The 27339-nt window shown below is 39.7% G+C and overlaps 1 protein-coding gene across 4 annotated transcripts in view; it reads left to right on the top strand.

Annotated features, from left to right (window-relative positions):
* The window catches only part of GALK2 (galactokinase 2), a 49388-nt gene extending 34931 nt beyond the window's left edge, over nt 1-14457 (top strand). For all 4 annotated transcript variants that reach the window (XM_054213738.1, XM_054213736.1, XM_054213735.1 and 1 more), the window contains 2 exons: nt 7497-7698; nt 13976-14457. In XM_054213738.1, the coding sequence (XP_054069713.1) occupies nt 7497-7698; nt 13976-14183 (410 nt within the window). In that variant the 3' untranslated portion in view covers nt 14184-14457. The remainder of the gene's footprint in view (nt 1-7496; nt 7699-13975) is intronic.
* Nucleotides 14458-27339: the final 12882 nt, after the last annotated feature.

Below are 27339 nucleotides of genomic sequence, written 5' to 3'. Positions count from 1 at the left end.
TTACTCTCCCCTTCATGAAGCTGTACAAGACTATTAACTTACAGATGTTTATACTCCTTGTACCTGGTTTACAAAACAAAATTCTACAGTTCTGTAGAATTGTATTGTTTATACAGGTTATTTTGATTTTTTTCGAAAACTAAAGTCTGGATAAAAAATTTAAACATAAAAGCTATAGAAGAAAGTCAAAGGAAATGTTATACTGTGCCTCTGAATAGCATTTGCAGATGTTTGCTGAACAGAATCTCTTAAACTTACATGACCATGATTTCATTTGATAAGGCCAATTAAAATGGGTTATGCTGAAAGCCTCTTTGCATGTACAATATAAAATTAAATAACAGATTTCTGTAAAACTATATGCAAAGAAGAAACAAGACAGACACAGAAAGAAGGAATCTAAATCCACTGTTTGTTTTTGTTACACGCTAAACAAATTACATTTTATGTTGGCTTTGGAAAACCAGAGGCTGTTTGACAAAAATATTTTTCTTATTTCCCCTCTACTTTCCCACTGTATTTTAATGACAATGCGCGGCTTCTTCATGTGAGAGAAAACATACCGACAAATAAGTAATCTCTGCAGAGAATTTCAGAATGTTGTTGAACTTCTTTGTTCAACATGGACAACGAACCATACCATTTAGGGTATCTTTCTTCCTCGGTACACATTTTATCAATTTTCTGATAAAATATTATAAAGCAAGGTTAAATTATTTGCATGAGAATTACTATTTAGATCATTTGCTGGATTCTGAGTTCTCTCTGTGGCTGAATACGAATTGTCAGTAGTTTTATTTTTTTGTATTATTCAAAGCCCAGTGATAGTTACAAATAATGTTTTTTACTGGCACTGTATCTCACATTTAAGGATCTGAAAGTGCTATGTAAATATTATTTTGGCTTTAATTTTAGCTCCCCCCCTCTACTCCTCCAGTGATGGTACTGTATACTTACATAGAGTTTTATGTGTATAAGGCTGACCAGATAAAAACTCCACATCCCAAAGGAAAATGGTATGGACAGGCTTTGGGCGAGTCCCAGGGCAGATCTGGAAGCACACAGCAACTTTGCATCCCTTTTATAAGCAGGTACTCCAGGATTACTGCAGTTCCCCACTGTACAGCCCACTTGTTCCCCAGGTTTGGAGAAGTACAGATGGTACATAAAGCCTCTCTAAACTTCTTGCAGTTGTTCCTTGGCCAACTCAAATCCTGAGCTTAAATCTCCCTTGCAAATGTTTACACATGGATTGCACTTGTGGCTTCTGAACATCTCTAGAAAAAATAATATTTATTACTTTCTGAGGTGCACTATGCCATAATTTTGGCTTGGACTTGAGTGCTTCACAGAACATTTAGTGTGTGGTGATTGTGGGACATTAAGTATTTATAAGCTTCACCACAAAAGGATGTTCTCCTGTAAAACAGGATATTCCTTTAACCATGAAATTTTTTTTTGCCTTCTTAAATGAGGTATTTTTAAACCCATTTTTCCTTTTCACATGTAAAATTGTAACCTAATTTTGACATTTAAACCTGGGAATGAAATCACCAAGGGAGGAGCAGGCATCCATTTGCTGTGTAGATTTGGCTGTTTAACTGCCCTCCTAATTCTAAATATGTGCTGTAGCTTCAATGAGTGGTGCTTGAGTAGCCTTTCATTCCCACTGCCAAGTAATTTGTATTAATGGTGATCTCAGTGCAAGAACAGTTTCAGCTTTATTTGCAGAGGCAGGCATAGGTGAAGGTGGACTCTCAGACGTTCTGTCACAAAGCTTTGCCACGTGCATTAGTAGAGTGCCCTTGTCTTACAAGAACAGAAGTCACCTCCAAACTGGTCGACCTAAGAGCACTTCACAGCTTGAGGGTCCAGGTGCCTACTCCAGCCTCAGCCTTATCCACATCATAGAGAAATTTGGGCACCTTCCCCTTCCACAAAAACATCATTTACTTGGGATGAGCCCCAGAGCAGTGGCCGCTGCAGGCCAGCTGCCTGGAGGATGCAGGCCTTTGGGATGTGCCACAGGTTAGGCACAGGCACTGCGTGGTCTAGGTTAGTTGCAAAAGCCTTGTTAAAGCTAGCATTCCTCTGGAGTAAAAATCACTTTAAACCAGTAGTTACCGCAATCTCGAAGCAGGTGTCTGCTAAATGGGTCACTGAATCCAGTGATGCCTCGTCCCCTGGTTTATTTTCAGAAAGCCAGATTGCAAACAGTTACTTGAGCAGTCCCAGTAGAGTAACTGTTCCCCACTTCGAGTAGGGGGTTCACAATCTGGCTCAAATTAAAGCCATCTGGCAGCATTTTCTTATATAGGTTATAAGCCAGAAACCTTCACCCTCATCATGTTCAATCAGCGGGATGCGTAACAGAGAAGGGTACTATTCCACATGAGTAATGGTGGTAGAAACTGTCCCCTACATGATTTTGCATCGGTGAGTTTTTCCTGTTGTAAATTTCTAACAGTCCCATCAGCCATATGTAGCTCATTAATCTACAGTGAAACGTATCTTAAGAAGCTGCCAAAGCAACTAGAAAAAAAAATATATAGCCTGAAGAGGTTGGTCTTTAGCTAAAGGTCAGATAGAATTGTACAGGAAGCCTCTAAGAAAGGAATCTGCTGAAGTTGAAGTTGTAACAAATATGAGTTGCTGAGAAGCCACAACATTTAATTATAAAGAAAAAAAATCCCTGTAAATGGAGTGGACAGGTTTGCACAATTTTTGTAAAACTGAAATCAAAAATATGAACATACAGTTGAAAACCCACAGTAAACTTCTCTGTTATATTTAATTAACTCACAGTTTTATGGGACTAATAGCCCAGGATTTTTGTTTGGTTTTAAGAGATTTTATATGGATTTTGGACAAACTTTCATTAATGTTAGTCTGCTGTGTCTTAACAACTTGGAAGGTTCTTGTTGCAGTGAGAGCTATTAGTGCACTGGAAAAAGTCCCCATTTCTTTCACGGGCATTTGATGGTTTGTAAGTGAATTGAATCTACCTGTTCATGGACGTCATTACAGAGGAGCAAAGCAAGGGTGCAGAGAATCCACCAAGAGGCAGCAAGAGTCGCTGACATTGTCTGAAAAATAGATAAGGACTGATAATACAAAGCCGTTAACAGTGGAGGAGATTCCTTATAGAAGACTCACTGTGTCCTCTTTGAAACTTCAGAAACACAGTTAGTGAGGCTGTGACCTGGGAGGTGGATTAACTGCTCCAATGGCAGGTTGAACACAGGTGAACTGTGTTAAGAATTTAGTGACAAAATGTCACTAAGAGCAGACTCGGATATAGGTTTCCTCATCCTCCTTAAAGTTTTCTTTGGTCTCATTTTGACTTTTCAGCTTTACTTTAATTTCTTCTGAGCTGTGTTTCAGTCCATAAAAGGTATCGTTCACCTTCACTTGAGTCCACAAGAAACAACTTCTGCGTGCAGCTGATATCATACAAAATAAATCACAATCTCCATACCGTCTTTTCAGAAAGGGACAAAAGAGACCCCGAGATTCTGATTGTGCGACTATGTCTAGGTCTAAAAATCAAAGAGTTCGCTCTTACATGGCAGTGAGCTACGCAGAATGGGGCAGAGAGGAAATGCGTAGTGGTTTTCAAAGAACAGATTTTGATTCTGGTCAGAGACAAATCAGCCCGAATGACGCTACGTCATTTCAGACAAGCAGAGCACCTGAACTGGATATTGCACAGATCCTCTCATGGAAGAAACATTACAGTAGACGTGCCCTAGACAATTGCCCTTACGTCAGCCTGGCAGCCAGCTAGTTCCATTGCACCAGAAGTTTTATGTTCCCTCTGGTCACCGGAGAAGTGGGTACCAGAGGGCAATCCAGGTCTTGGGTGGGATAAACGGATTCTTAACCTGCCCTTTTCACTGACACAAGATGGAGCTGAGGGTACCTGGACCCCTAATTTGAAAATAAATTTAAGTGGGAGAAACCAGCTCTTTACTGGATTAGGAAAGTATACTTACATTTTCAGTTTGATTAAGTACCTAATTTCCATATGCTATAATAGATTTAAGGATCCACATGCTTTTAAGAGCCTGTCAATAGTTCCCTGCTTTTTTGCTCTCCTTTGAGCACCAGAAAGGGTGAGACCATGTTACCCAGTCCTCTGCAACACTGGAAGGTTTACTGTGGGGGCTTCAGTTTTTCCTCTTTCAGAGCACTCCAGCCCTAGCTCAGACATCGACTAATCAGTCATGTGCACTTTGGTTTTGTTTCTTTTAACCGTGACAGGGTATGGCTTAGAAAATCAGTCCTTTTTAATTGTAAAAAATGTGGCTGCATGAAGCACGCAGATTCTGATCAGTTCCTGCGCTCCTCTAAAATCGCAGCCTCCATAGCTCTTCGGCATTTCCTATTAATTCAGATTTAATTTATGTGGAGCTAATATACAGGCTGTGATATAGCAAGAAGATTCCAATATAGATGTAATTTTTGGAAATATGTGCGCTTTGCTATCTTTTATTATACGGAGATGGTTAGTTGGACTACCCATCCAAACAGAAGAGATACAAGATGGTTTCTCTATTACCAGAAGCATTTGGTGTTGAAAGCTGAAAATATGTGAATCATTTCATTATTTTAGAATAGGACTTAGAGAGTACAGAGGTGTTTGCTGTCCTGAAGATAACTTTACCTAAGCAGTACACTGCCAGAGAAGAAAAGCAGACTATAAAAGAAATATTTTTTTATACACAAACATAATCTTCTGAAATAAAATGCTGCCCACAACGAGCCAATAGCTAATGTAAAGATACCAGCCTTTAACCAGTACTAATGTGGTAAATGTGCACAAAGGAGTCTGAAAAGAAGGTAGAGCCACCCTTTCTAGCTCAGGAACTGCCTGAAGGGATTGCTTTCGCATCGAGAGAAAGCCAGTGTCAAGGTAGCAAATTCTCCCCTACACGGCGACTCTCCTGGCAGTGAATGCTGTCAAGGACACAGCTCGGACCTTTTGGCTGGCGGCCAGTAGCCAGAGCGCCCATTCCAGTTGCCAATTCATAATGCGATGAGCACAACACAACCCCAGAGATTTTTAAGGTAATCTGGCCAGTAGAGCATTGCTCTACCAAAGGGTGGTCTCCGAATCAATCACAGCCTTTGGCAAGTCTGTTGCCTTACAATTGAAACCAGACATGTTTTCAGTTCATTCTTTGGGTTACTACTGTTCAATGGTGATTTACAAGAGAGTGTGAGCTATGGCAATCTCTCACGCAACTTTAGATACTCCCTAAACGAATGCACATTTAGAAATCTCCTTGCTCTAAAACAATGGCTTATAAGAAAAGAATATTTAAAGAGAAACAATCCTTAAAAATAGGCTAAGCTGCCTTTCTTCAACATTCAAAAATACTGAGGCATTGCTCTGCCAAACACAGTGCAAGTAACTCCAGCAGCAGCAAAGTCCAGTGGGGTAAAACACATCTCTAAATGGGAAACCAAAATATGCTCTTCTTGATACTCTCAAGGAGATGTTTCAGGGGGGCACTCAAATTTCTCATTTCTGTCCTAGTTTGAAATGCATTCAGAAGGCCTTTCAAAAGACAGCAACACAGGGTTTCTCAGTAGCAGGCTGTATTGAATTACAAAATAAATACCACCAGAAGCAATATCACCGGTAGCAGAACACTGCTATGGTCAGTGTTTCTCTATCATTTTAGACTACTTGCGTCTCTCTCAGCACAGTATTTTCAGCATTTACAGTTGTGATTTACACTTACTCTGGAAAAATAAAAAGGGAGTATACAAATGCTGATGAAGTTTTAGTCTGTAAGGGTTGCAATCTGGAATATACACATGAGAGACTTAACACTGGATGCAGTTTTATTTCCCAGTCTTTCAAGGAAGATTTCTACATACGCTTGCAAATGTAGGTTGCTGAAATCATAAGAAGTGGTTCCAGAACTTGGCTGTCTCCACGGAACGCCAAGGGGGAGCTCCATGTGTCTGGGTCAGATAGCGAGTTCTGTTTTAAATACAGGGCTTGTCTCTCTTCTCCTTTTACCTCTATTTGCGCATTTCATCAGTCATTTTAGAAAGCAAGAGAGATCAGAAGCTGAAACGAGGAGAGACACCTTGCTCTGAAGGAGAACTCACACATAGAAAGAAAAGGAGGGATGTTTGGAAGGGCTCTAACAAGAGTGTGCTTGAGTTGTGAAGAAATAAAGAAACATACTGCAGTAGGTGCTCCACATAGGGAATAAAGTCCATTTGTCTAATATTTACCACCCAAACAGCTCAAGCAAACCAATTTAATCATAAATTAAATGATGTCATGCATGCTTCTGGTGAACAATACTTCCTCAGTAGCAGCGATGATACTAAAGCAAACAGAACTATATTGGGAGAGAAAAACAATGAACTACAACATGAGCTTGGGAAAGGCAGATAAATTCTTGGATATTAGTTGCAAACCAAACCCTCCTGTAAATAGGAGTAGCTTGAGGAGCCTTTAACCACAGCTGTCCCCTTCCTTTTTATGTCCCAGACTCAGCGGAGGTCTCTACCCCAAGAGCCACGCAGGCTTGGGCACCTCCCGTCCCCCCTTCCCAGAGGAACCGCTTTCTCAGGGCGCAATAGAAACATTTTAGCCAAAATCCTTGCGCTCTCCTGTCATCTCAGTAGGTCAGTGCTAAGCAGTACCTGTCTGGGCTTGACATCCCTTCACAGCCACGCAGGTGGCACTGACACTCTGGCTGGTAACACTCCCCGAAAATAAACTCTGAAAACCAAACTGAAAGCACCTGTGCTCGTCACTGTATCTTCAATCTGGTATTTACAGTCAGGGTGAACCTGCATCATTGTGAAAACACTTGAGAGGGCTTCCTTACCTGTGCACCAGGAAATACGGATAATAGCATTTTTGTAATTCTGAATTTAAAAAAAAAAAAAAAAGTGGTTGCTGTTTTGTGTGGTTTGGTGGGTTTGTTTTTTTTTTTTTCAAGAGAAGGTCTGTTGGCGCAGTCAGGTGATTAGTGCAGATTTGGCCGGGAGCACTCACACACAGCACCCCGGGCCAGCAGGTGCTGGCTGGTGGCTGCCTGTAGGGCGCTGGGTACCTTTCTGCTGTACTCGTGGCTCAGTTTTGCTGGTATTTGAACACCTGAAAGCTTTAGATTAATGCCCTAATGCACATTGCTGCTAACTCTGGAACTTGCGGCTTGCCTCTGCAAAGTAAAAGGAGAGACGGGGTCTGTTCAGTGGCATGGCAAAGAACCAGAGCACGTGCATGAAGTTATCAACACCAAAAAATGTGTACATTGTATTTTGATGAACTCTAAATACTGTTTTATTAGGGCTTTTAAAGAAGATGTAGGTGAGCTTTTGCAGAAGACTTTTAGCCTAGGGAGTTCTAATATAAAATATAAATTACTAAAAATATATAATGTTACTATGTTTTTGTATGTTTCCTTCTGTAGTGAATGTTAATGGATAACTGCAGTACTTAATATTCTCATTTTGTTTAGTTTCCACCTTTAAGTTATACCAGCGTGCAAAGCATGTGTATAGCGAAGCTGCCAGAGTGTTGGAATTTAAGAAGATCTGCAACGAAGCACCTGCCAATGCGATCCAGCTGCTGGGAGAATTAATGAACCAGAGCTATATCAGCTGCAGGGAAATGTATGAATGCAGCTGTCCTGAACTGGATCGGCTGGTAGACATCTGCCTGTAAGTTTTGACCACAAGGAAGAGTAATCGCCTGTTGAGAATATTGTTTGAATTGATGAGAAAATATGACATCGTTGGCTATTGCAATTTTAAAATGAAAGTATTCTTGTCTCTTATTACAAAATTAATCTCCTGCAGGGACATTACATGGTCAATTGTTTCCCTACTGACATCTGTGTAATACTTTCAGATGAAAGCTGCAGTTTATGGCTTTATTACAGACTTTGCTTTTGGACTGACTCATCGTCACAAGTGTTACGTTAGACTGTTGGCTATTCTTTTTTTAAGTTGTAGAAGAAGTTATAACTGGTTTTCTTAAAACATCCTGTTCCTTGTTCTCTCTGAATTCTGTTACTTTTTGTGTATTTCTTAACCATTTCAGAACTGCCGCCATGGGAATTTCAGGGCATAAGCAAGCTGTTCTACATTCTTAGGTTGCCCTGGAATCATAACGGTATATTGTGAAATACCACTGCATTTTTTTCAGTTCAAAAAATATGCTGTCTAGGCTATCAGATAGGTTGGGCAGCATTTCACCGTTTGAAAGATGAGTGTGTTAACTGTTAGAATGGCTAACGCTCTGCTTCTCTCTGCGTTGTGTGGCTGAGCTTTCCTCACATTATTCAGTCTCCTTCGCTGCCCCCGCTGGGTTCCCTAGCTCAGTTTGGCCATGATAAAACAAGCCCTCTCAACAGATGACCCAAGAGTCGTTTTGTCCCTTCTTTTCTCCCCCTGTTCCTCCCCAGTTTCATATCCTCTAGCCAGAGTAAACTGAGTGAGAAATGGCATGAAGTGAGCTGGAAATCAGGGGCTGTTATAACTCTGTTATGCTGGATGATGAGATCTGGTATAACCACGTGTTAATACAGAAAGTAAAACTGAATAGTTAGTACTCACATTCTACATAGTATTCCATCATAGCACAGGACCAGCATGAAAGGATGCACACATTTCAGTCCATCTTAATTTCCATTTTTCTGGTACATTTAATCATGGGACAGACATCTTATGCTACCTTTGATCTAAATTCAGTGCCTATAGAAGGAATTCAGTGGTTGGTGATCCATCTTAACAGCGGCTCGAGGGAATAAACAGCTGCCCCCCTGAGCTTTCCCACCACTATTCCATCCCTGCCTCTGCCCCAGCCACCTTCTCCCAGCTGCTTTCCTCATTCGCTTCATCATGGCTCCTGCTGATGCCACCTTCATACTTCTGCTCACCTGGTATGGTTCCTACTTCTCCTTGGAGAAGGGTGTGCTTAGTTGGGGAAACTCTGCCCTAAGACAAAGCGTTACTGCCCTGCCAGAAAGGAAATGTCAGGTGCCATAAGTGTTTGCAGGCCTGAGGTCAAGAAATGTTGTTTCACTGTCTTTTAGGAGTAAATATTCTATAAAAGTATCCCATCTTCTCTATATATCTTTAAGTCTTGAAGAAAACAAAAACTGTTTCAGTTTGAAGCTAAAAAAAAATGAATGCGTTGCCACCTAAAAACGAAAGCTACAGAAAGATTTCTTTACCAGCAACTGGCTTTTTTTTTTTTTTTTAAATTAAGAAATTACTCTGGCTTATAATGAAAATATGAATTTTACAAACATGCAATTTGCCATATGCTTTCTTACTTCTGTACTCACGCGGATTTTGTAAGTTGTAATACCCATTTACCAGGTTTGTAAATTGATAGAGTATGATACAGATGATTATTTAGGTTAGTCTTGATTTCTTTTGCAGACAAGATGGAATGGCCTCTGAGCTAGAAAACTACAAACTTAAAAACTGAACAGAAGACTTTTGGACATTCACAGATTATTTTGCATATGGGATACACATGCTATTTTGTGATAAAGCACAGAGAAGTCCTGATCGCCATTGGACAATCTGATAGTGATTTAGCAATACAATTTTTGTTCCTTCTCTTGGGAGCCAATCCAGTACGTAACTCACAGGCTGTGTTCAGTTTATTGTATCACGTAATGATCACAGAATAGAATAAGCTACAAGAGTTACTCAGCGGGGCAATTCCACCATGGTTATCCCAGCTACTCAAAGGGAACTGCTGATCTGTGTGCGAGAAGGCAGAACTGTCTCCAGAGTCAGCTGAAGACAGAAACTATGCTCTGCTGAATTATCAAAAATCTTGGGCTACAAAGTCTTGATCCAGTGCAAGGTATCAGCACTGCCTGTTCTGTGACACCGTTGACAGAGGAAAAGCCTTAAAACTTAACATCTGCGTTATTTATAGATAGGGTAACTAGCCAGCGTGGATGCCTCAGTCGGTAGCATCTGATGACTGAACTTTGCAAGAGGGACGAGCCATTTTAAGTGTCTTCACTTCGGGTATCCAGCTGGAATCATACTGATAGGGCCTGTCCTCAGAAACACTGGGAGAAAGCCACCCCGTTTCAAGTAGGGGAAAACAAGTAGGTACAAACTGGTAAGACCTGCAACTACAGCATGGAGTTACCTGTGCTACATTTACTAAGCCGGTATGGGTGCTAGCAACGGTCTGTTGCAGCATGGAGCTCAGCACGGGGATGGAAATTCTCTGTTTCTCATTTATGCTGCTCTGTGCTTTCACAGCTAGGCAGCTGCCGCTCTCGGAGCCGGCTGCGGTATCCTGACACTAACTTGCAGGCAGCAGCATAGACACAGCCACAGAACCCAAAGGGAAGGAGTACGCAGTTAGGATTTTACTAAATTAAATTAAAATTAATCAGAGCATTTCAGTTCCAGGGACCAAAGTATAAGTAGTGAAGGAAAAGAGTGATGTGTGTGCCCATGTTACGTCTGATTTCTAATTTACCAGCAGAAGAGCCCACAGCGAGTCTGATGAGTGTAGCTGAGCACCAAAGTGCAGTGTCATTCGTGTGAAATGATTTCTAATTGGTATATTAAAATTATTTAATCTGGGGGGGGGGGGGTTATGTTCATTGCACAGAAACAAGTAAATTATTTGTTCATTATTCTTTACAGTCTTGTCCCATCAAGAGTATTTCCTAAGAAGTGTATCTTTCTTCTTTCGAAGTTTGATATTCTTTAATGTTTTTCGGGTTCTGTGATGAGTTTGCTAGAAGTGTATAGCTATTCTAGATGAATGCAGCTTAACCCAGCATCTAATTTTTGGAAACTATTGGAAAAAAAAGTCTTAAATTTTCTCAAGTTGTACATTAAAAAACTAAGGGACATAAAATTGCTAGTCACTCTAGGAAAACTTGGCTGATGTGATTATAGAAATGGCCGGGAACTACATAAATTACATTCTTTACTTACAATGATATACAGCTGCCCTGTAACTTTAAAAAGCCTTTCCAAAAATACATTCCACAGAATTGCCCGAGTCTAGTGCTGCTCTCTCCTTACAAGGTTTAAACTGTGAAGAATAATCTGCATATCCAGATGTTTTCTGTTTTGCCTAGATCTTTATGTTTTACTGTACAACCTCTGCCAAGAAAGAAAGGGATCCATACTTGCTGTGGTTTGTAGTGCTGAAAACTGTAACCACTAGTTGGTCAGTTGTTTTTTCTTTTCTTTTCGCGAAGACAGAAGACTTGTACTTTCTCTAACCTATCTCCTGCTGTTAATAGCTGGTTTACCTGTTAGTCTTTTAAAGTAGGTAACACAGAATATTTACTAAACAAGGAAGAAAAAAGTGGATTTGAGCTCTTGAATTTGTTAGGTACTTTTGAAAATCTCTCAGAATCCTCGAGTGTTGCAAATAACTTTCTTCCCTTACTCACCATCTTCTGGTGGTATAAATCCTGATAATTTTTGTGTTACCAGCCATGCCCCTTACAGTTGAAGTCAGCTGAATCCTCTCTGATCACTCTTAAAAGACGTGTTTTTTAGAGTACACGCAGGTGCGTTACAGTAGCTGGGACAACTCTGCATTTTAGCGAGACTGTGATCACTGGTGATTTTCTTAGAGCTGCAAAGCCTGGACTCACAGCACAATTTGAAAATTCAACAAAGCAAACAAAAATACACCCAAACAAAAAGAAGTTTGCAGCTCTTTCAGAGTCAAAAAGGCTTAAAGATGTTATTCAAATGCACACTAAGCTACAAAACAGAATAAGTGTAACTTCCCCCCCATTGCGTGCTCATACTCTTCTTCGTAAATGCACGATTTGGATGCCAGCGCACAAGAAAAGAGTGTGTGGCTCTGAGTCCCCCTGTACCAGAGGACAGGTAAAGTTTCGGCTTAGGACTGGACTGATTAAGACTTGAAAAAGGCAGTTTCAGACCTGTTCCAAAGTTAACTTTCTCCTGTTTGACCCAGATCCCTCCCACGCATCTCATCTCCAGCAGCGGCAGAATTAGGTGCTCACTCCTGAGTTCTTGTAGTATCAGGTACCTAGTTTTCAGGTGTTGCAGCACTGCCCGTCAAAACACCGAGTTCCTCAGCATTAAGCCCAAAGTGTCTAACCATATCACCGCATTGGAAACTGTTAGCCACAGTATTTTGAAACACAGTGACTTCAGCTCTCAAACAAGCATATTTTCTGTCTACATTATGCTTTATTTCAACTAAGTATTTTAAAATGACTCAGTAAAAACGAGGCATGAGCATGACCACAGAGGATTATGAAATCAGTAAAAGGTTCAGAACAATTCTGAAGGGATTTCAGTTGCCTACCAAAATAAAAGCCAGACACCATCTGACATCCGAAGTTCTGACCGAGGTAACAGACCAAATGAGTACAGACAGTTGATTTAGCAGACTTTGAAAAGTGGATTGGGCCTTATGAAGTCGATGGGAATTTCCCTATTGATTGCAATTGAGCCTGGATTGGATCCTCCTCATTTTAGGAGGTTGCTCCACGGACCAGAAACGAGAAAAATTGCATCAGAGAATGAGTGGTTTACAGGAATAATAATAATAAGTAAAATAAAACACCAACAGGAAATAAAGAATGAACATAAAATCGAGTCAATATGAAGGGTGGCACCACACAGACACAGTGAAGAAAGTGTTTCTGTTCCAGAAGATATGTAAGCATGTTTAGAATCAAACACATATGTAAGTACTTGCTTGAAATATGACCTAAACCTCCGCTAACCCAGCAGTATACCAGATTCATTTAACAGAAAATGCACATATGAAAAATTACCACAGCCTACTCAGAGTGAGCTGTCATTTTCCAATATGTTATTCACACGATGCCTTCTCTCCCTCAGACACATTCTAGGACTGGTAAATCTCTGCCCGCATGGGTATTGGAAACATATCAAAAGTATTTGTTTGCAAATCAGATTAGATCTCTCACGAGAATAAGATCTCAAACGAGTTTTCTAAATCATCCTGTTCTGACTAGGTTAGAAAAGGAAATTTATTACGTGGTATGTTCTTACTTTTTCTGAATCTAAGTAAAGATCAGGAACACAGGTACGCAGACGAGTGAAAATAATTCTGCTGACTTCTAATGAGATGGCATCTGAATCTTCAGAGTAATGGCATGGCATTTGCTGTAGGACATTTCTAGCAGGCCAGTATCTTGGGGCTGGGAATGGTTTATATTTTGGATGTCATTTATTTGTCATTGTTCTTTCTATTCACCCTCCTCATTAAGAGCTTTTTTTTTTCTTTTGGAATTAAATTCTTATTTTACCTCTACGGCTGTAAATCTGTGAAGTTCATGAGGTTCCTGTAAAGAGAGATACCCAGCTCTGTCCATTCAGCATAAACAGATGTTGGAGCGCAGTGACTCGGTAGGACTTCTTCAGGGTTTCTGAACTCTCCTTTTCTTGACTGGCACGCTCAGCAGTCCTGCAGAAGCCTGTGAATCTTCAGCATGTTTTAGATCTGTCCTGGAAGAATAGAGCTATTTGTCTTTGCCACATTAGAAAATGGCTTGCATGCCTACATCCTGTGCAATTAGTTTATGAACCCTCTTTTGTTATTTTTGTCATGTATTTCTGTTTTCACTTCTGATGTCTTATGAATGTTGCTAACACAATTCCTTTCTTCTCCCGCTTTCTTCATCTCAGCTGTGCCGTGATCCTGAAAACAGCTGATGCTGAAGCATTAGAAAAGAGGGTGACTTTTGGAATTGACAGAAGTGACTATATTGCAGTTTAAAGTGTCGGCATTTTTTTTTTTTTTTAGTCCAAAATGGTAACTGCAAATTGCTGTAGCATCGCATACAACCAAGTGAACGTCAGAAAAATCAAATGACGTAGATGTGTTCTGAGTATTCACTAGTTTTCTATAGGAATTTTATATATGACAGATTACCCCTTTTTGGTTTATTTTATGGGATTTTTTTCTTTTATTTTGTTTTAGGCAATTTGGGGCCATCGGGTCACGTCTGACTGGAGCTGGATGGGGTGGCTGCACTGTGTCAATGGTGCCTACTGAGAAGCTGAATACTTTCCTAAAAAATGTAAAAAAAGCTTATTACCAAACGGATGTCCAAAGGTTACCATTGGAGAATAACAGTCTGTTTGCTACCAAACCTGGAAGAGGAGCTTTGGTTTTTGTTGAGGCCTAAAGAACGTAAAAATTTTAAAGAAACTATGTAGGGCATTTAGAACTGGCAGTACTTCCCGTGCCGCAGTAAATGAATGCCTTGTCTGGTTTTTATTGTAACGAGCAGTTGCTATTATCAAAATACATTTCTGAAGAAGCAATTAAAAGAAAACTCTTTGATTATGAAGTCGGGGTTTTTTTCATATTAAAAATATCTTTCAGTGTAAACTTTGATTTACAAAACCTATTGACCAGGAAAACCGAAACTGAAATAAAGATGATACTTTGTTACAGGGGATCTCTCTTCTTTTCTGTTTACTGTCCTAAAAGCAAGGCCGGGCGGAGCAACGAGCTGTTGCACTGCAGGGCAGGAGCCTCGCAATGTTTGCGGGGCTGCTCCGCGCTTCTGCTCTTTGGGGGCTGGATATTCCTTTTTTAGTGTCTTGTGCAAATGGAAGATTAAACTGAAGCATTCAAAATATTGGAAGGAACTTGCTAAACATGAGAAGTTTTATACTCGCTTCAAATAGGATTATTACTGTTGTAATCAATGATAATATTGGAGGAGCACCTGCAGGCCAAGGAAAACATTAGGAATACGTTATGTTAGGCAGGAAAAATTTCCTTCTAGCGGTGTTTCTTATGTATCCTTGTGCAAGGGTGACCTGTTATGTCAACAAAAACAAATGCTGTCTGTGAGCTGTACGCTATGACAACATACTCCCCTAAGTGAACGAACAAACGATGAAGCAAAGTTTGGGTTTGAGTTATCCAAACACCACATTCTAATTGTTGAATCCTAGCTGTGCTGCTACAAGGTAGAGCATTTGCATTTTTATGCAAAACGATTACAAAGGATTAAATATAATCCATTGACCGTGTAGAAAAGGAATTAAAATCTATAAGGAATAATTAGGGAGATCATTCACTCAGTTGTACTAAGCAAAAGTAAATGGGTACGACCAAGAGTAAATGTCACTGACATCGTATTGACAAACTCCTCTCTCGCTCCCACTTTCCACTCCTGACAATCCCAAGGTGTAACCACAGCGCAGCGGACGTCCAGCATCCGCCATTCATAACCTCCGCATGATTGTGATTGCAGGAAGAGGTGACTGTACATCAAGATACCCCAAAGACGTCGTAATCCCGCTTCCTAGTGGAAAGTGGGGTTCCTGTGCCCTCTCTCTCCCAGCACACAAACTTACACTTCTCCAGTACCTACAGGGAAAACTCAAGAGAAGTTTTACTAGCGTCATAAGCCCTCCAGCCATAAAAGACGTAGCAAGATCTGTCCCTGTGCACGTTTTTGTGATGCTAAGCACATGTTAACGTCCCGAGGTCTGCGTCAGATTAGAGATCTCCCAGAAGAGATCCTCTGTACATTACCCAGGCTAAATCAGGCCAAAACCAAGTTCTTCAAGGCTACTAATTCTGCGAGAGGACTCTGCCAAATTTGAACACAGCAGATGAACAACAGCCAACGCAAACTGCCAGATCTTTTCAGGAACCTCAGAGGGGACGTATAATGGGAATATTATCACTAGAGAAGATTTCTGTTTTCTGACAACCAGGAAAAGTGGAACAGTGAGTGCTCTAGATCAAGCAAATCAAGTACTGGAGAGGAAAAGGATGGGGTCTCGGTACAATGAGGAGAGATGGAAAGACAGGATTTGGAGGGAGGACAGTTAAAAGGATGTATTTGAGAAGGAAAAAGCAAGGGATGAGGGAGACAGCTAAGAACAAGAGTCAGGCTTACAGGAAGGTTTAATCTCAAAACATTCCCTATTACGATCGATGGAAATTGAATATCTGGTCACCCCATCTGTAGCGTAGAGCAGATATGCTGTACATTCAACTAAATCTGTAAACATAAGACTCCAAAAATCAAACAACAGGTAAACATCTTCAAGAATCTCCAAGATAACCTTAGAGATTTAAAGAAAATAATGCCACAGCTTTGTTACCATCTGCCTTATTAAATATCATCCTCAATTTAGTTCAGTGAGTTCCTGTTAATTACCCTGTCGTAAAAATGGAGTAGAACACAGTACATGCCAATCCTTTCATTAATATATTTGCATTGAACTTTAGTTCAGCTGGATTTGTGGAAGCACTAATCAGGGTATGAACAGAATAAAGAGATATTATGGTTTGGGGTTTTTTTTATTCTTCTTCTTTTGAAGTTGAGCATAACACACAAAGTCATGGAATCTTCCCAAAAGCATGCAGGCAAGGTTTTGGGCTGCAGTACATTTCAAAATTTTTCTGTCAATGAATCTTATAAATGATACTCTCATAAACAAAGAAAAGGAAAACAGAAAACAGCCCAGTATAAAAGAATAAAAACGAATATTCTAAACTTCTGATTAATTTATTTCCTTTTTTATTGCTTCCGTGCCTTTCCCATACTTTTGCTGAAATCTTTCATTGAAAGATCTACGGTATTCAAACTATACGCATAAAAAATGGCACTTGAGCATTTTTATTTACTGACTACCAATGGGACGTAAGTGTTTCTTTTTACAGAAAAAAAGAGAATGAATCTGTGTTTTGGTTTTTTTTTTGTTTGCTTTTTAAACCTTTGAAGACATTTTTCTACATTGTGATACAAAACCCCGATAATCAGAGCATGAGAAGGATACACCAACAATGTGTAAGGTAAGCAGCAAGGATATTAGTAGTATTTCTAACAATAAAGCAAGAAGATTTTGGTTTGGATAAAGATTTCTGTATATAAAGCAGCAAACTCCTAGCATATTTCTTAAGTGAGTCTTTCCAGATCTGTATTTTTAATAGCTTTTTCTGACCATGTTTTCAGAATCTCTTCTGTAGCTAAAATAATGCTAAGCAGTACGTGCACACACACACATATATTGGAAACTTTGGAAAACTAACAAAATTGTCAGAATATACGCAGAGGTGACGCATCCTGTTAGCACGAGCTATGATGATCAGCGGAGTGAGATTTTACCGTATTATAATGTCTGCCTGTAATTCATTCAATCACGAGTTTAATCTTACTGTGCAGTAAATGAGTTCTAAACCTTTTCCAAAAAGGATTTGGAATGGAGACGCTGTTAGACATCCAAGTGCAGCAAGGTTGCCTGGTGCCATATTAATACTCTGCATTATCTTAATCCCACTGGCACGTACCTCTTCATCACTGCGTTTGCTGACTGCGTATCTTGTCTGTAGGAACACGCTCATGCTCGGAAATAGAGTAATTTTACCATTCACTTGATGGGAGGGGATCACGACTGTATATTTGACATTTGCGCTCCTGGACACAGCACACACACGCGTACGTATGGCAACCTAATACGTAGTAATTACTTATGTAACATCTTCGGGAATATTGTTTCTAGTTAATAGGATCTGAATGCCAACTTTTATTTTAGTAACCACTGTGTCCTTACTCAGTATAATCCTTTTGAAATTCCTCTCCGAGTCCACGTGTCTCTAACATCATCTTGATGTGTTGGAGCAACTGCTGCGCTACAGTTTCAGTCAAGGGAAAGATTTGTATTTTCAGCTAACTACAAAGTTTATTTGTGTGCTAAATCCCAGTCAGATACAATTAAACAAAGATACACCCAGAACAACATTGGCAAGAGCAATCTTATTCTTAAAGATGATACTTTGCAAATCGTAGGTGTTACAGGCAGGGCTGAAGTAGTCGCTTTCCGATTCTTGTCATTGAATGCCTCATCAAGAAAAATGAACTCTGCAGAAGGGCTTATACTGTGAAGTAACGATAGCATGAAAAACCGGACTGGTAAGGCTTAATGTCACGCAACCTGTGAATCATGCAGCACATTAACTTGTATTTTAAACGCTAATTTTGAGATGGAAGGCTAGGGATTGGTAAGAGCCTAGTTCACAGTACAGAGAGAAGCACAATGGGGAACACAGAACTGTAACTGAAAATTGCTGCCTGCGATACAACCTCGTGTGACAGATTTTCCACACACACACGGACTGGCAGAGGAAGCGCTGCCAGGCAACACTGCTGTCACATCTGCCCTACCTCCGCTCTTCCAGCTTAGCCGGCTTTTTCACCAAATGCTTTTCTGAGATTCCATATCCCATAAAAGTAAAGACAAAAGATTAATTCTGTTCCGAATCTTCTCTCTTATACTCTGCCCTCTGCTTTTGGACTTGTGTCAAAAGTAATTAACCACGAGATTCTGCAAGATCCCACATCACAGCCTCCGATAACAGGACCACGTTCACTGGGAGAGAGAACCTGCCGATGGTGGACAGGAGCTGACCTCCCCTCTTTCTCTCATACGCGGTGGGACTGCACTGTCAGTCTAACCCAGGTAGTACAACCAAGCTGTAATTGATACATTGGGAACTGTTATTTCCCGGACAGATATTTTTTTCCCTGCCCTGAGGTCAGTTACGATTGTTTTACCACTAAAACCTGTAGATGAACATTTTCTGGAGCCCCTGCAGTCTCTGCAGATTTGATGACGGAGTTCAGCAGAACCTGGGTTTGCCCCAGCCCGCGCCCCCCAGCAAGGACAGCATGGAGGGAGAGTTTGCACACAAAACTGCCGTGCCCGAAATCTCACATGTAATTAAGGCACTCATGCCAAATTCATCCTATCTGTAAGACTTGGTAATGGAAAATCTGCAGAAGAGTAAAAAATGTTGAAGCTAATCAGATGAGAAGACACTAAGGAGTTTCAGAATTAATTGACCAATAAAACATTTGAGATATTTCCAATAGCGGTGCTTCCTGCAGAAGCAACAAACTGGATGAGGGTTTATACAAAAGCATTTGGTATATTTATTGGATTTTAAGTCTAATGCATTTTGAGAATTGCTATTGTTTCCTAAGTACTACTTTGTTGGCCAAAATTACACATTAATATTAAAAGGGAAAAAAAAATAATCCTGTCCCCACAAAAGCATGCCTTTCTGCACTTGGCACACGAGGCTCAAATAACTCAATAAAGATTAGATGTACTTCAAACCGAAACACCCTGGTGCCCAAGCAGCTGTCTTCTTTCCAGCCAAGCTGTGTGTGATTTGGGGTGGGAATAAAAATATGTTCTATTAGCCAATGATCAAGCCAGATGTGTGGGGTTTGGTTTTTTTAAAAATCCAGATTAATTTTTCAAGGGACACTGAAGCAGGTTTGTACAAAACTCTTACAGCAGTTCCTGACGATTATTATTAAAAGCCTTATTTTTTGCCAAATTTCATATAATGGAGGGGTTTATTCATGTTCTACATTTTCTAGTTTCTTATCCGTCCCTCACATGACAAATATGTATGTTTATTTTTGTTGGCTAATCTGTTCTGACGTTGAGTGGGATTTTTAGTTCTGTTTCTATTGATCAATTATCAACAGAATTAAATTGTTCTGATTAAATGCTGGAGAGTTTTCTACTGGCTTTCTCCCAGTGAACATCCTCTCTCATAACCGTCTCCTTCCTGTCCGGGCTTCTGTCTATAGAAGAATTAAGACAAGACGACCTGGTCCTTGAGGAAGAATTCAGTGAACCACTTTTAAGCAGCAAGAGCAGTTGCATGAATACTAATGTTTTTATGAAGGTCTGAACCTAATTTGATGTTTGAAACACACACCTCTAACTTTCATAGCCGAATTTAAAAGTCTAACAGAAAACAGGAGCTAAAATCACAACCAAGAGAGTCTAGGAAGGATTTACAGAACTTCTGTCAGGTTGAATCATAAACTTGATCAGAGCAAAATACTAACTACGAATAGAAAGATTTGGGGACAGAGGGTGAAAGATCAAGGAAAAAATACCTATTGTGCTGTTTTTAAAGTTAGCTGTGGCCAGGCCTTGACCCTAAGAATATATCCAGTCAAATTCCTGCGCAATTCTTTCTGCAGCCAATCCAAGTATATCAGCAGCAGAACCGATGATGAGCTTTCAAAAGCCTCGATTTCTTTCTTTCTTTCTTTTTCTTTCTTTCTCTTTCTTTCTTTCTTTCTTTCCCTTTGAGAAGACCACGTGAGAGAGTGAGAGAAGGCCTGGGCAGCTTTTGTTTCTGAAGATCTATAACCTGATGATGGCCGATGGGGAGAGAGGGGGGCACTGTTGCAAATGATTTTCAGTGCTTCCTCTAGAGGGAATAGGATGGCTAGTGCGAGCTGCTGCAAGAGACGGACTCACAGGCCTCTCACTATTGTTGTTGAAAAACTCCAAAATTTATTGTCTTGTCTGAAATTCATAAAACATTTAACTTCCTTGATGATGAGATTTCAGAGTTTTGCTTTCACAAAGCTGACTTTTGGTAAAACAAATTAAATGGTTAAATGAATAAGATTTTATTGTCAGGAAAAAATGTAACGATTCGGGGGATTTCTTAGTATTATACTAACGTAGCAGCCTCTTGCACAAAACCTGCTCTTCTTTCTCCCTGTCTTGGCTGTGCTCATTCAGCAAGAAAAACGCAGTCGGCTCCTGTGAAGGGAGGGCACAACCATGCCAAGAAGTGCCCAGCAACCGCGGCGCACACTCGGGCTTGTTGGTGCACAGTTTATGCTGCTCTTCCACCCCTGAGAAAATGGCAGTGGCTTTGTAAGCTCTTTCAAGCGAGCCTAAGGGGTTAGGTTAACAGAGTCTGAATCTCAACTATCCGTTTTAGCTCCACTAATGAGATTTATTTTATTTCTATGTAGGTGGTCTCTTATTTCTTAAATGCAATTAGCATACAGTTGTTGCCTGATGGTTTTATTTATTTTTGAAAGTGCCGACTACTGGACTTGCTTTCATAGTTCTAGAGTTTCCAGAATTGACTTTTGTGCTCCGCAAGCCTATTTTCAGGAAATATTTTGTAAGAGGGATGATATTTTGAACTTTACTTTTATGGCTGCAAAAGCTTCTCCTTTTTTACTTCCTTTGTCTGCTCATTAGGGGCCATCTTTAATTCCTAGACGTGTTTTTTGAAGATAAGTTCCTTTCCTTTAAAATACATACTGTTAAAACAAAACAATAACAATACTTTAAGTCTTTAGACAACGTCATGTGTTTATTTTATGAGATTCTATGCTGTGCAATGTTCTGAACGGTCCACTGAAATTTACATATTTGTCCATTTTTAAGTTTTCTCTAGACATTTCCTGACGTGTTCGTTAGCTGCCTTTTGCTCATTACATACAGGCATGAAAAAACATCCATCTTGCTCTGTTTTAGCTGTAAAATGAACAGAAGGTTTTAGGCTTTTAATCAAACTATAAAAAATTTCAACATCCTGTTTTTTTGAGGATGACATAGATGAGTGCTATGTAGTGTTTCCAACTTCTAAGTTTTATTACAGTCTTGCTTTCTATGACTGATGAATTTATAATTCATACTCTCAAAAAAGAAAATGGAACATTTTTGAAAATCAACATCATGCATATTGCAAATTACAATAAACATGTCAGCAAAAGTGGATATACTAACAGTTTATGGTGGCTAATTTGCTAATTTATTCTTTTTATATAAATGGACAAATTACAACTGCCCATTGTGGTCACATTAAAGGGAGAATGGTGTGGAAATTTCTGTTCTCAATAAACCCATAAAGAAGTGGACACAACTTATTTTTAGACAGAATTCTGCTCATAATGTGAACAGTCACCTAAAATCTGCTGAGAAAAACATAATCGATTTCACAAGACGTCTAAAATTTTCTTTTTATCCCATTAGTCAGCCTAATAACAAGTTTTACAAATTTTCCTTGTAAAGTTCATAAAAACAATATGACAAATATAAAAATACCACATTGAAATTTGGGGGGGGAGAGAGGGGGAAGGAGTTTTCCACTCTTCTATATGATGTTGCAAAATTTGCTGAAGCCAGTGAAGTTAATTTAAACTACTGTAACACAGAATCTGACGCCTAAATACACCGAACGTGAGTTGCCCTGTTGTACCAAAAGCTGCTGGGATTTGACAGTATTCTTCACAAGCACGCTGGGACTTCCCTATGCGGAATTCTCTGCACTGAGAAGCAGCGGCAAACTAGTTTTTCTGTAACGTGTTGTGTGCAACCAATTCAATAGAGAGAAGATCAAAACTCTAAGAATTCACATCAGAAAACGTTTCAGAGGAACTCAAGTAGGTTTTCTTTAAATCCTCCAAAACCAATCTAGAATGATTTTCTATGCATCAGGAAAAGAACAGAATTAATTAGGTAATCTTTGCTTCTGAAACCCCTCTGTCTAAGATATAAACACAAAGGGCTCTGAATATCTGTACTACACAGCAGATAAATCCTCTCTATATTCAGAAGGACACATGCCAGACAGAAATATCTCTAAATTCAGAAAACACTCTAAACTTCTTCAAGATTTATAGATGTTTGGATCCAAAGAGTATACTTCAGCGCCATAGTAGAACCAAGTCTATATACAAAGATAGAATCCAGATATGACAGGAGTTTTATTGCGTTTTGTGAGGTTTGATTTACATTTCTCAATTCAGCCTTATTCCCTCAAAATCTAATAGAAATAAAATTAAGTAACCAAGCCGAAGCGCAGTCTTACTTAAGACATTTTCAATCATATGTTAGGTTAAAGGATAACAAGCTGAAGGACCAATCAAGCCTTTTTTCTGTATTTCTAAGTTTCTCTCTTTTAGGCAAACCGCTTGCTGAGATTGTCTGCATTACTGTGGTCTGTCTCAGTCTAGAAAAGAGAAAACTGTCCCAGCTATTGTGGATCATAGCAGAAAAAGGAAACAAAATAAATGGGTGAGACTTCAGCAATGCATTCTTCTCCTCCCCGCCCCAGCTGGCTTAAACCCTCTTGGCAAGAAGTTTCGAAGAAAGGTTTTTAAACACATTACAGGTTGGGAGTCCAAAAGGGTCCAGTTGTTTGTAAACTTCAGTTCAACCAGTCCTGCAAGTCAAGGAATACGACACAGCATTATCTATGTCATGTGTCTTAAGACAGTAGGAGACCAAAGGACTTTGGCCACCAACGCCTGAAGAGCAGACGCTTGCATTCTGGATCTGAACCAACACAAGAGGACTGTAAAAATGGGAGAAGCGTCAATAAAGGATATTATCAAACTAACTGGCTCAAAATAAGAACAGAAGACACCATGAACTTTTACATACATATTAAAAAAATATTTGTGCTGAGTTTTTCTGTAACTAAGATTTTTTTTTTTCCAACAAAACAAAAGCCTGTACTAGATAAAGGTGATATCAGTATAAGAAGGGATCAGAATTTCTGACAAAGACTGATGGCAATGATCTAATATTATGGGAGACTGTTCTCCACTTCAAGTGGGAAAACTGCAGACTACAATAGGCATAAAACCAAGTCCTTGGCATGGAATATAAACACCTGCAAGTAAGCTTGAGTTATTTTAAAATCAATGCAGTAATTTATGCACACTAATTTAAAAAAAATACAAAAAATCAAGGCGTGTGATAAATTAAAATTTTATGAAGAAAGAATCTAGTGAGTTCATTTTAATCTGCAGTTTACTACAGTCCCACTCTTACCTTAATCTGACTAATTAATTCTTATCTAAGGCTAAGGAATTTTCCTTTTGTGTACACTGAAAGCATTAAAATATGGTAGAAAGGAGAGTTGAAAAAAAATAAATCACATGAAGCATGTAAAAACAACCCAGCACAAATACAGGTTATAAAAGGAGGCATCCAAATTAAATGCAGCACTCTTCAAAACCACTAATAGTATAATCTCTACGACAAATTTAAAGATTACATATGTGCCTGCCTTTTTTGTCTACTTTGTTTTTTTAAAAACAAATCACACCTAAAATTACTGCAACTGCAGATCAGCAGAGAAAAATCCCCATTTTTCAGTTTATTTTCTCCAATTACATGTATTGTTGTTTTCTCTCCATAATCCTCTATATTCTGATATTGCCACTATGTATGTAACTTTTCTCTGTAGAGCATTTTAGTAGTTTATGTAGTTTATAAATATTAACGGCTTCTGGTAGTGAGCTACCCGTAGTATGCTCTTTTTAATATCAGAAGTCTGTAAAGCAAACCTCTGTTATGATTTTGGATTCCTTTGGCATATCACTTATATGTTCACGATCTTCACTTATTTCTTCATCCACCATATATTTCCTATCTTCAAGTAGATCTTTGCAACTTGTATCCCCTGCTAACAAAAATACAAAGATCATACAGTTTCCATTACTGGCAATACATAAATATAGCTGTTTTCCTATTTTTCTGACATCCCTTTTCACCACGTAGCGTTTTCTTGATACTGTAGGATACACATCACACTTTCAGTGAAATTTTTATAAACCAAATCTCCCCTTAGTACATTTTCCACAATTTTTTCCAGACAAAATGCTATGCAAGGAGATTTCACTACAGATAATGAAGGAGTTAGTGAAAACTGGTGCTAAGAAGGTCATTTAATCGACTCTCTGTACCTTAAAAGATTAAACTACATTAGTGGGAACATACTGATCTGCAGATTCATTGGAAACTAGACAACATCTTACTAACACTAGCGGTAAAACGCAGATCCTTAGCTCTGCCCATCTCAGATGTTTTTAAAAGACTACTATTAATAATCCTAGATTCCTAGGGTGGTAGAAAGCAGAGAGTAAACATCCAGTCTCGCAGAACCGACGTCTTTCTGCCCGCCTGTCCCCACCCTGCCTGCCCGCTGAAGTGAAAAATAAGCTGTAAAACACAGGCATGCGAGTACCCAACCCTGAGCAGTCTGGACAGAAAACAGGCTGATGGGACTTTGCCTGTGTGCCATATAGAAACCCTGCACTTCATGCAGTGCACACATACGCGCACGTGTTGTCCAAGTGCAAGCCTTATGTTCAACAAAGCTCCCCCTGTAATTTTTTGTTACAGTAACAAATGAGTAAAATGATTGCCGGAGAAATGGGGTACGTAAGCATGACATGCTGAATTTTTTTAGATAGGTCTTCGGTACCCTCTTGTCCTTTCAGAAAAGCTATTTAAGAAAGAGAAAGCTGTTCACTTCTTGAAGGTACTGGAACAGACAAGTAAGAGAATTCTAACTTGCAGTTTTAAAGTAAGTTGTCAGGCATCCATGAAGACAACTGGGCAAGTACATCTTAGCCACAGGTTACAAAGCAGACGCAGATGTACAAAACTATCAAGACAGGAAAACAAAAGTTTGGAAGAACAGCGAGAAAAACTTTACATTTTTGCATAACAGGAAATCCACTGAACAAAAAAGAATTACAAATAACCACTAACATGCCTCATTTGCCTTAAAGAAATACAAAAGCTCCTAAAATGAGAAATAACATCATCGAATAAGAACCGCAAAGTGAAGAATTCTATTTCAAAAAAATGTCTTTGAACACAGCAGCTCAGTGCACAGAGAAGATGACGGAGTTGAAGACAAAGAACTGCTAAAATAGAACTGAAATGAAATCCAAGATGGAATAACCTCCTCAAGTTCTGATGCTGGCAGACAAATGCCATTCAAAAAAAGTTTTCCAGCAATAACAGTTATCCCATAGGGCTTCAAAACAATTTATATACTCACAAGAAAAATATATATGAGAATAACGTTCTGGACTGCTGAAAATTAGCAAAAGGGGGAAGGAGGTCCCAAGCACTTCCAGATCGGTTAATCGGAATTCTTAGAAAGATGGCAGAATACAAATGGGAAGAAAGGTTACTTTATACTGAGATACGCTGGTTCATGGGCAAAAATCTACTCCAGGAGCCTGCATCTCACAACTTTTATTTTCCCCTTAGCAGATTATATAGAGTCATCCACCTTTTTCAAGCCCTGCCATGTGCAGAGTCATAGGGATACTCAGTTCTTCACAGTTCCAGAAGCACTGAAAAGAGATTTGTAGAAAAAGAGAAAGATCTGTGACAGTGAAAGTGTCTTTGGGCAACACATATAAAATCTGTACTGGAAAGTACTCTTCCCTTTTTTCACTTGTCCATTTTTACGCTGTAACTGAGGAGGCAGTATTCACCTCCAGAAGCTCAACAATAATTTCAAAGTGTGTCTGAGAGTTCTCTTGGCAAAGCAATGATTCAAGGAGTGCAAATGAGGAATTGTATTCAAGCACAGAGCTTCAGAAAAGCACAAATGGAGCTCCAGGCAGCTGCACTGCAGAGATATGATGTGGAACAATTCCTTGGCGCATCCTTGTTGTGGTAAACTCTTCCTGGAGCAAGTCTAATCACCAATGAAGAAAATAATTTTGACCACCTCATAGTGATTCTTTCCATGACCCAACATTTACGTGGTTATTCCCTCTGCAGAGATGCAGGCAGTGACATGGCTCAGCAATAAAACCAAATGAAGACATCATTGAAAAGGCTTGGTTTCTCAGACATAGCTTGGGACTTTCTGAAACCAGTGAGCATAGAAACAGAAAACACTTTAGCCCTAAGATGTGAATTTAGTGAAGAAAACAGATAAAGTAGTGTCCTGACTCAAACTGAATTATAATCTAACCTTGTTCACAACGTGGTGTTCAGAGACGTGCCATCTGGGAATAACATCTGTGTGCTGTACAGAAATCCCCCATTGCATGCAGAGGTGACAGGCACGAGAATACCGCTTCCATGGAAAGGTGCAGCAGCAAGCAGGTGGGCAAGGGCCTGAAAGGCTGAGCAATAGAAGCAACAAGTTTAGATGTCACTGGTTCAGGGTACCTCTGCGGGGGGAAACACCCTCACACTGGGAACAGAGCAGACAGAGCTCCTCTGATGGGGAACTGGGGGCAGAAGTTATACTGCTTATTAAAACCATGAGTGATCTCAAATCCTTGTGGTGCTCTCCTGCTGTGCAGTAGCGTTCTCCCTGGAAAGACAAAAACGGGCAGAGTGGAACAGGATTGGTAACTAACAAGACGAGGCTATAGAAAAGCTGCTGTCATCAAAGATGGCACCAGATGATCAGAGGAATAAAAAAAAAAAAAAAGGAGAAAAGGATGCCAAAGAACATGAACACTTTCTCCTCCTACCTTGATCCCCAAAGGGTCCCAATGTCCCAGGCTGAAAGAGACAGGGAGAGGCAGTATCCAGACCAGTTTGCCAGCCTAGCGAGAGCTGCAGTGGAAAAGTCACGTCTCAGAACACACCTGAGCCCTGCAGCCTGGCAAGTCAGTAATGAGGGCTTTGTTGACAAGATCCGAGTACAATGTGAATCACTGGATATATGTCAGAAAGAGGAAGGACATTACCACTGATACC

Source organism: Rissa tridactyla, chromosome 9 (assembly GCF_028500815.1).
Source record: "Rissa tridactyla isolate bRisTri1 chromosome 9, bRisTri1.patW.cur.20221130, whole genome shotgun sequence".
Classification (NCBI taxonomy): Eukaryota; Metazoa; Chordata; class Aves; order Charadriiformes; family Laridae; genus Rissa; species Rissa tridactyla.
Note: the sequence above shows the minus strand (reverse complement) of the source record. Positions and strands in the feature narration are given on the sequence as shown.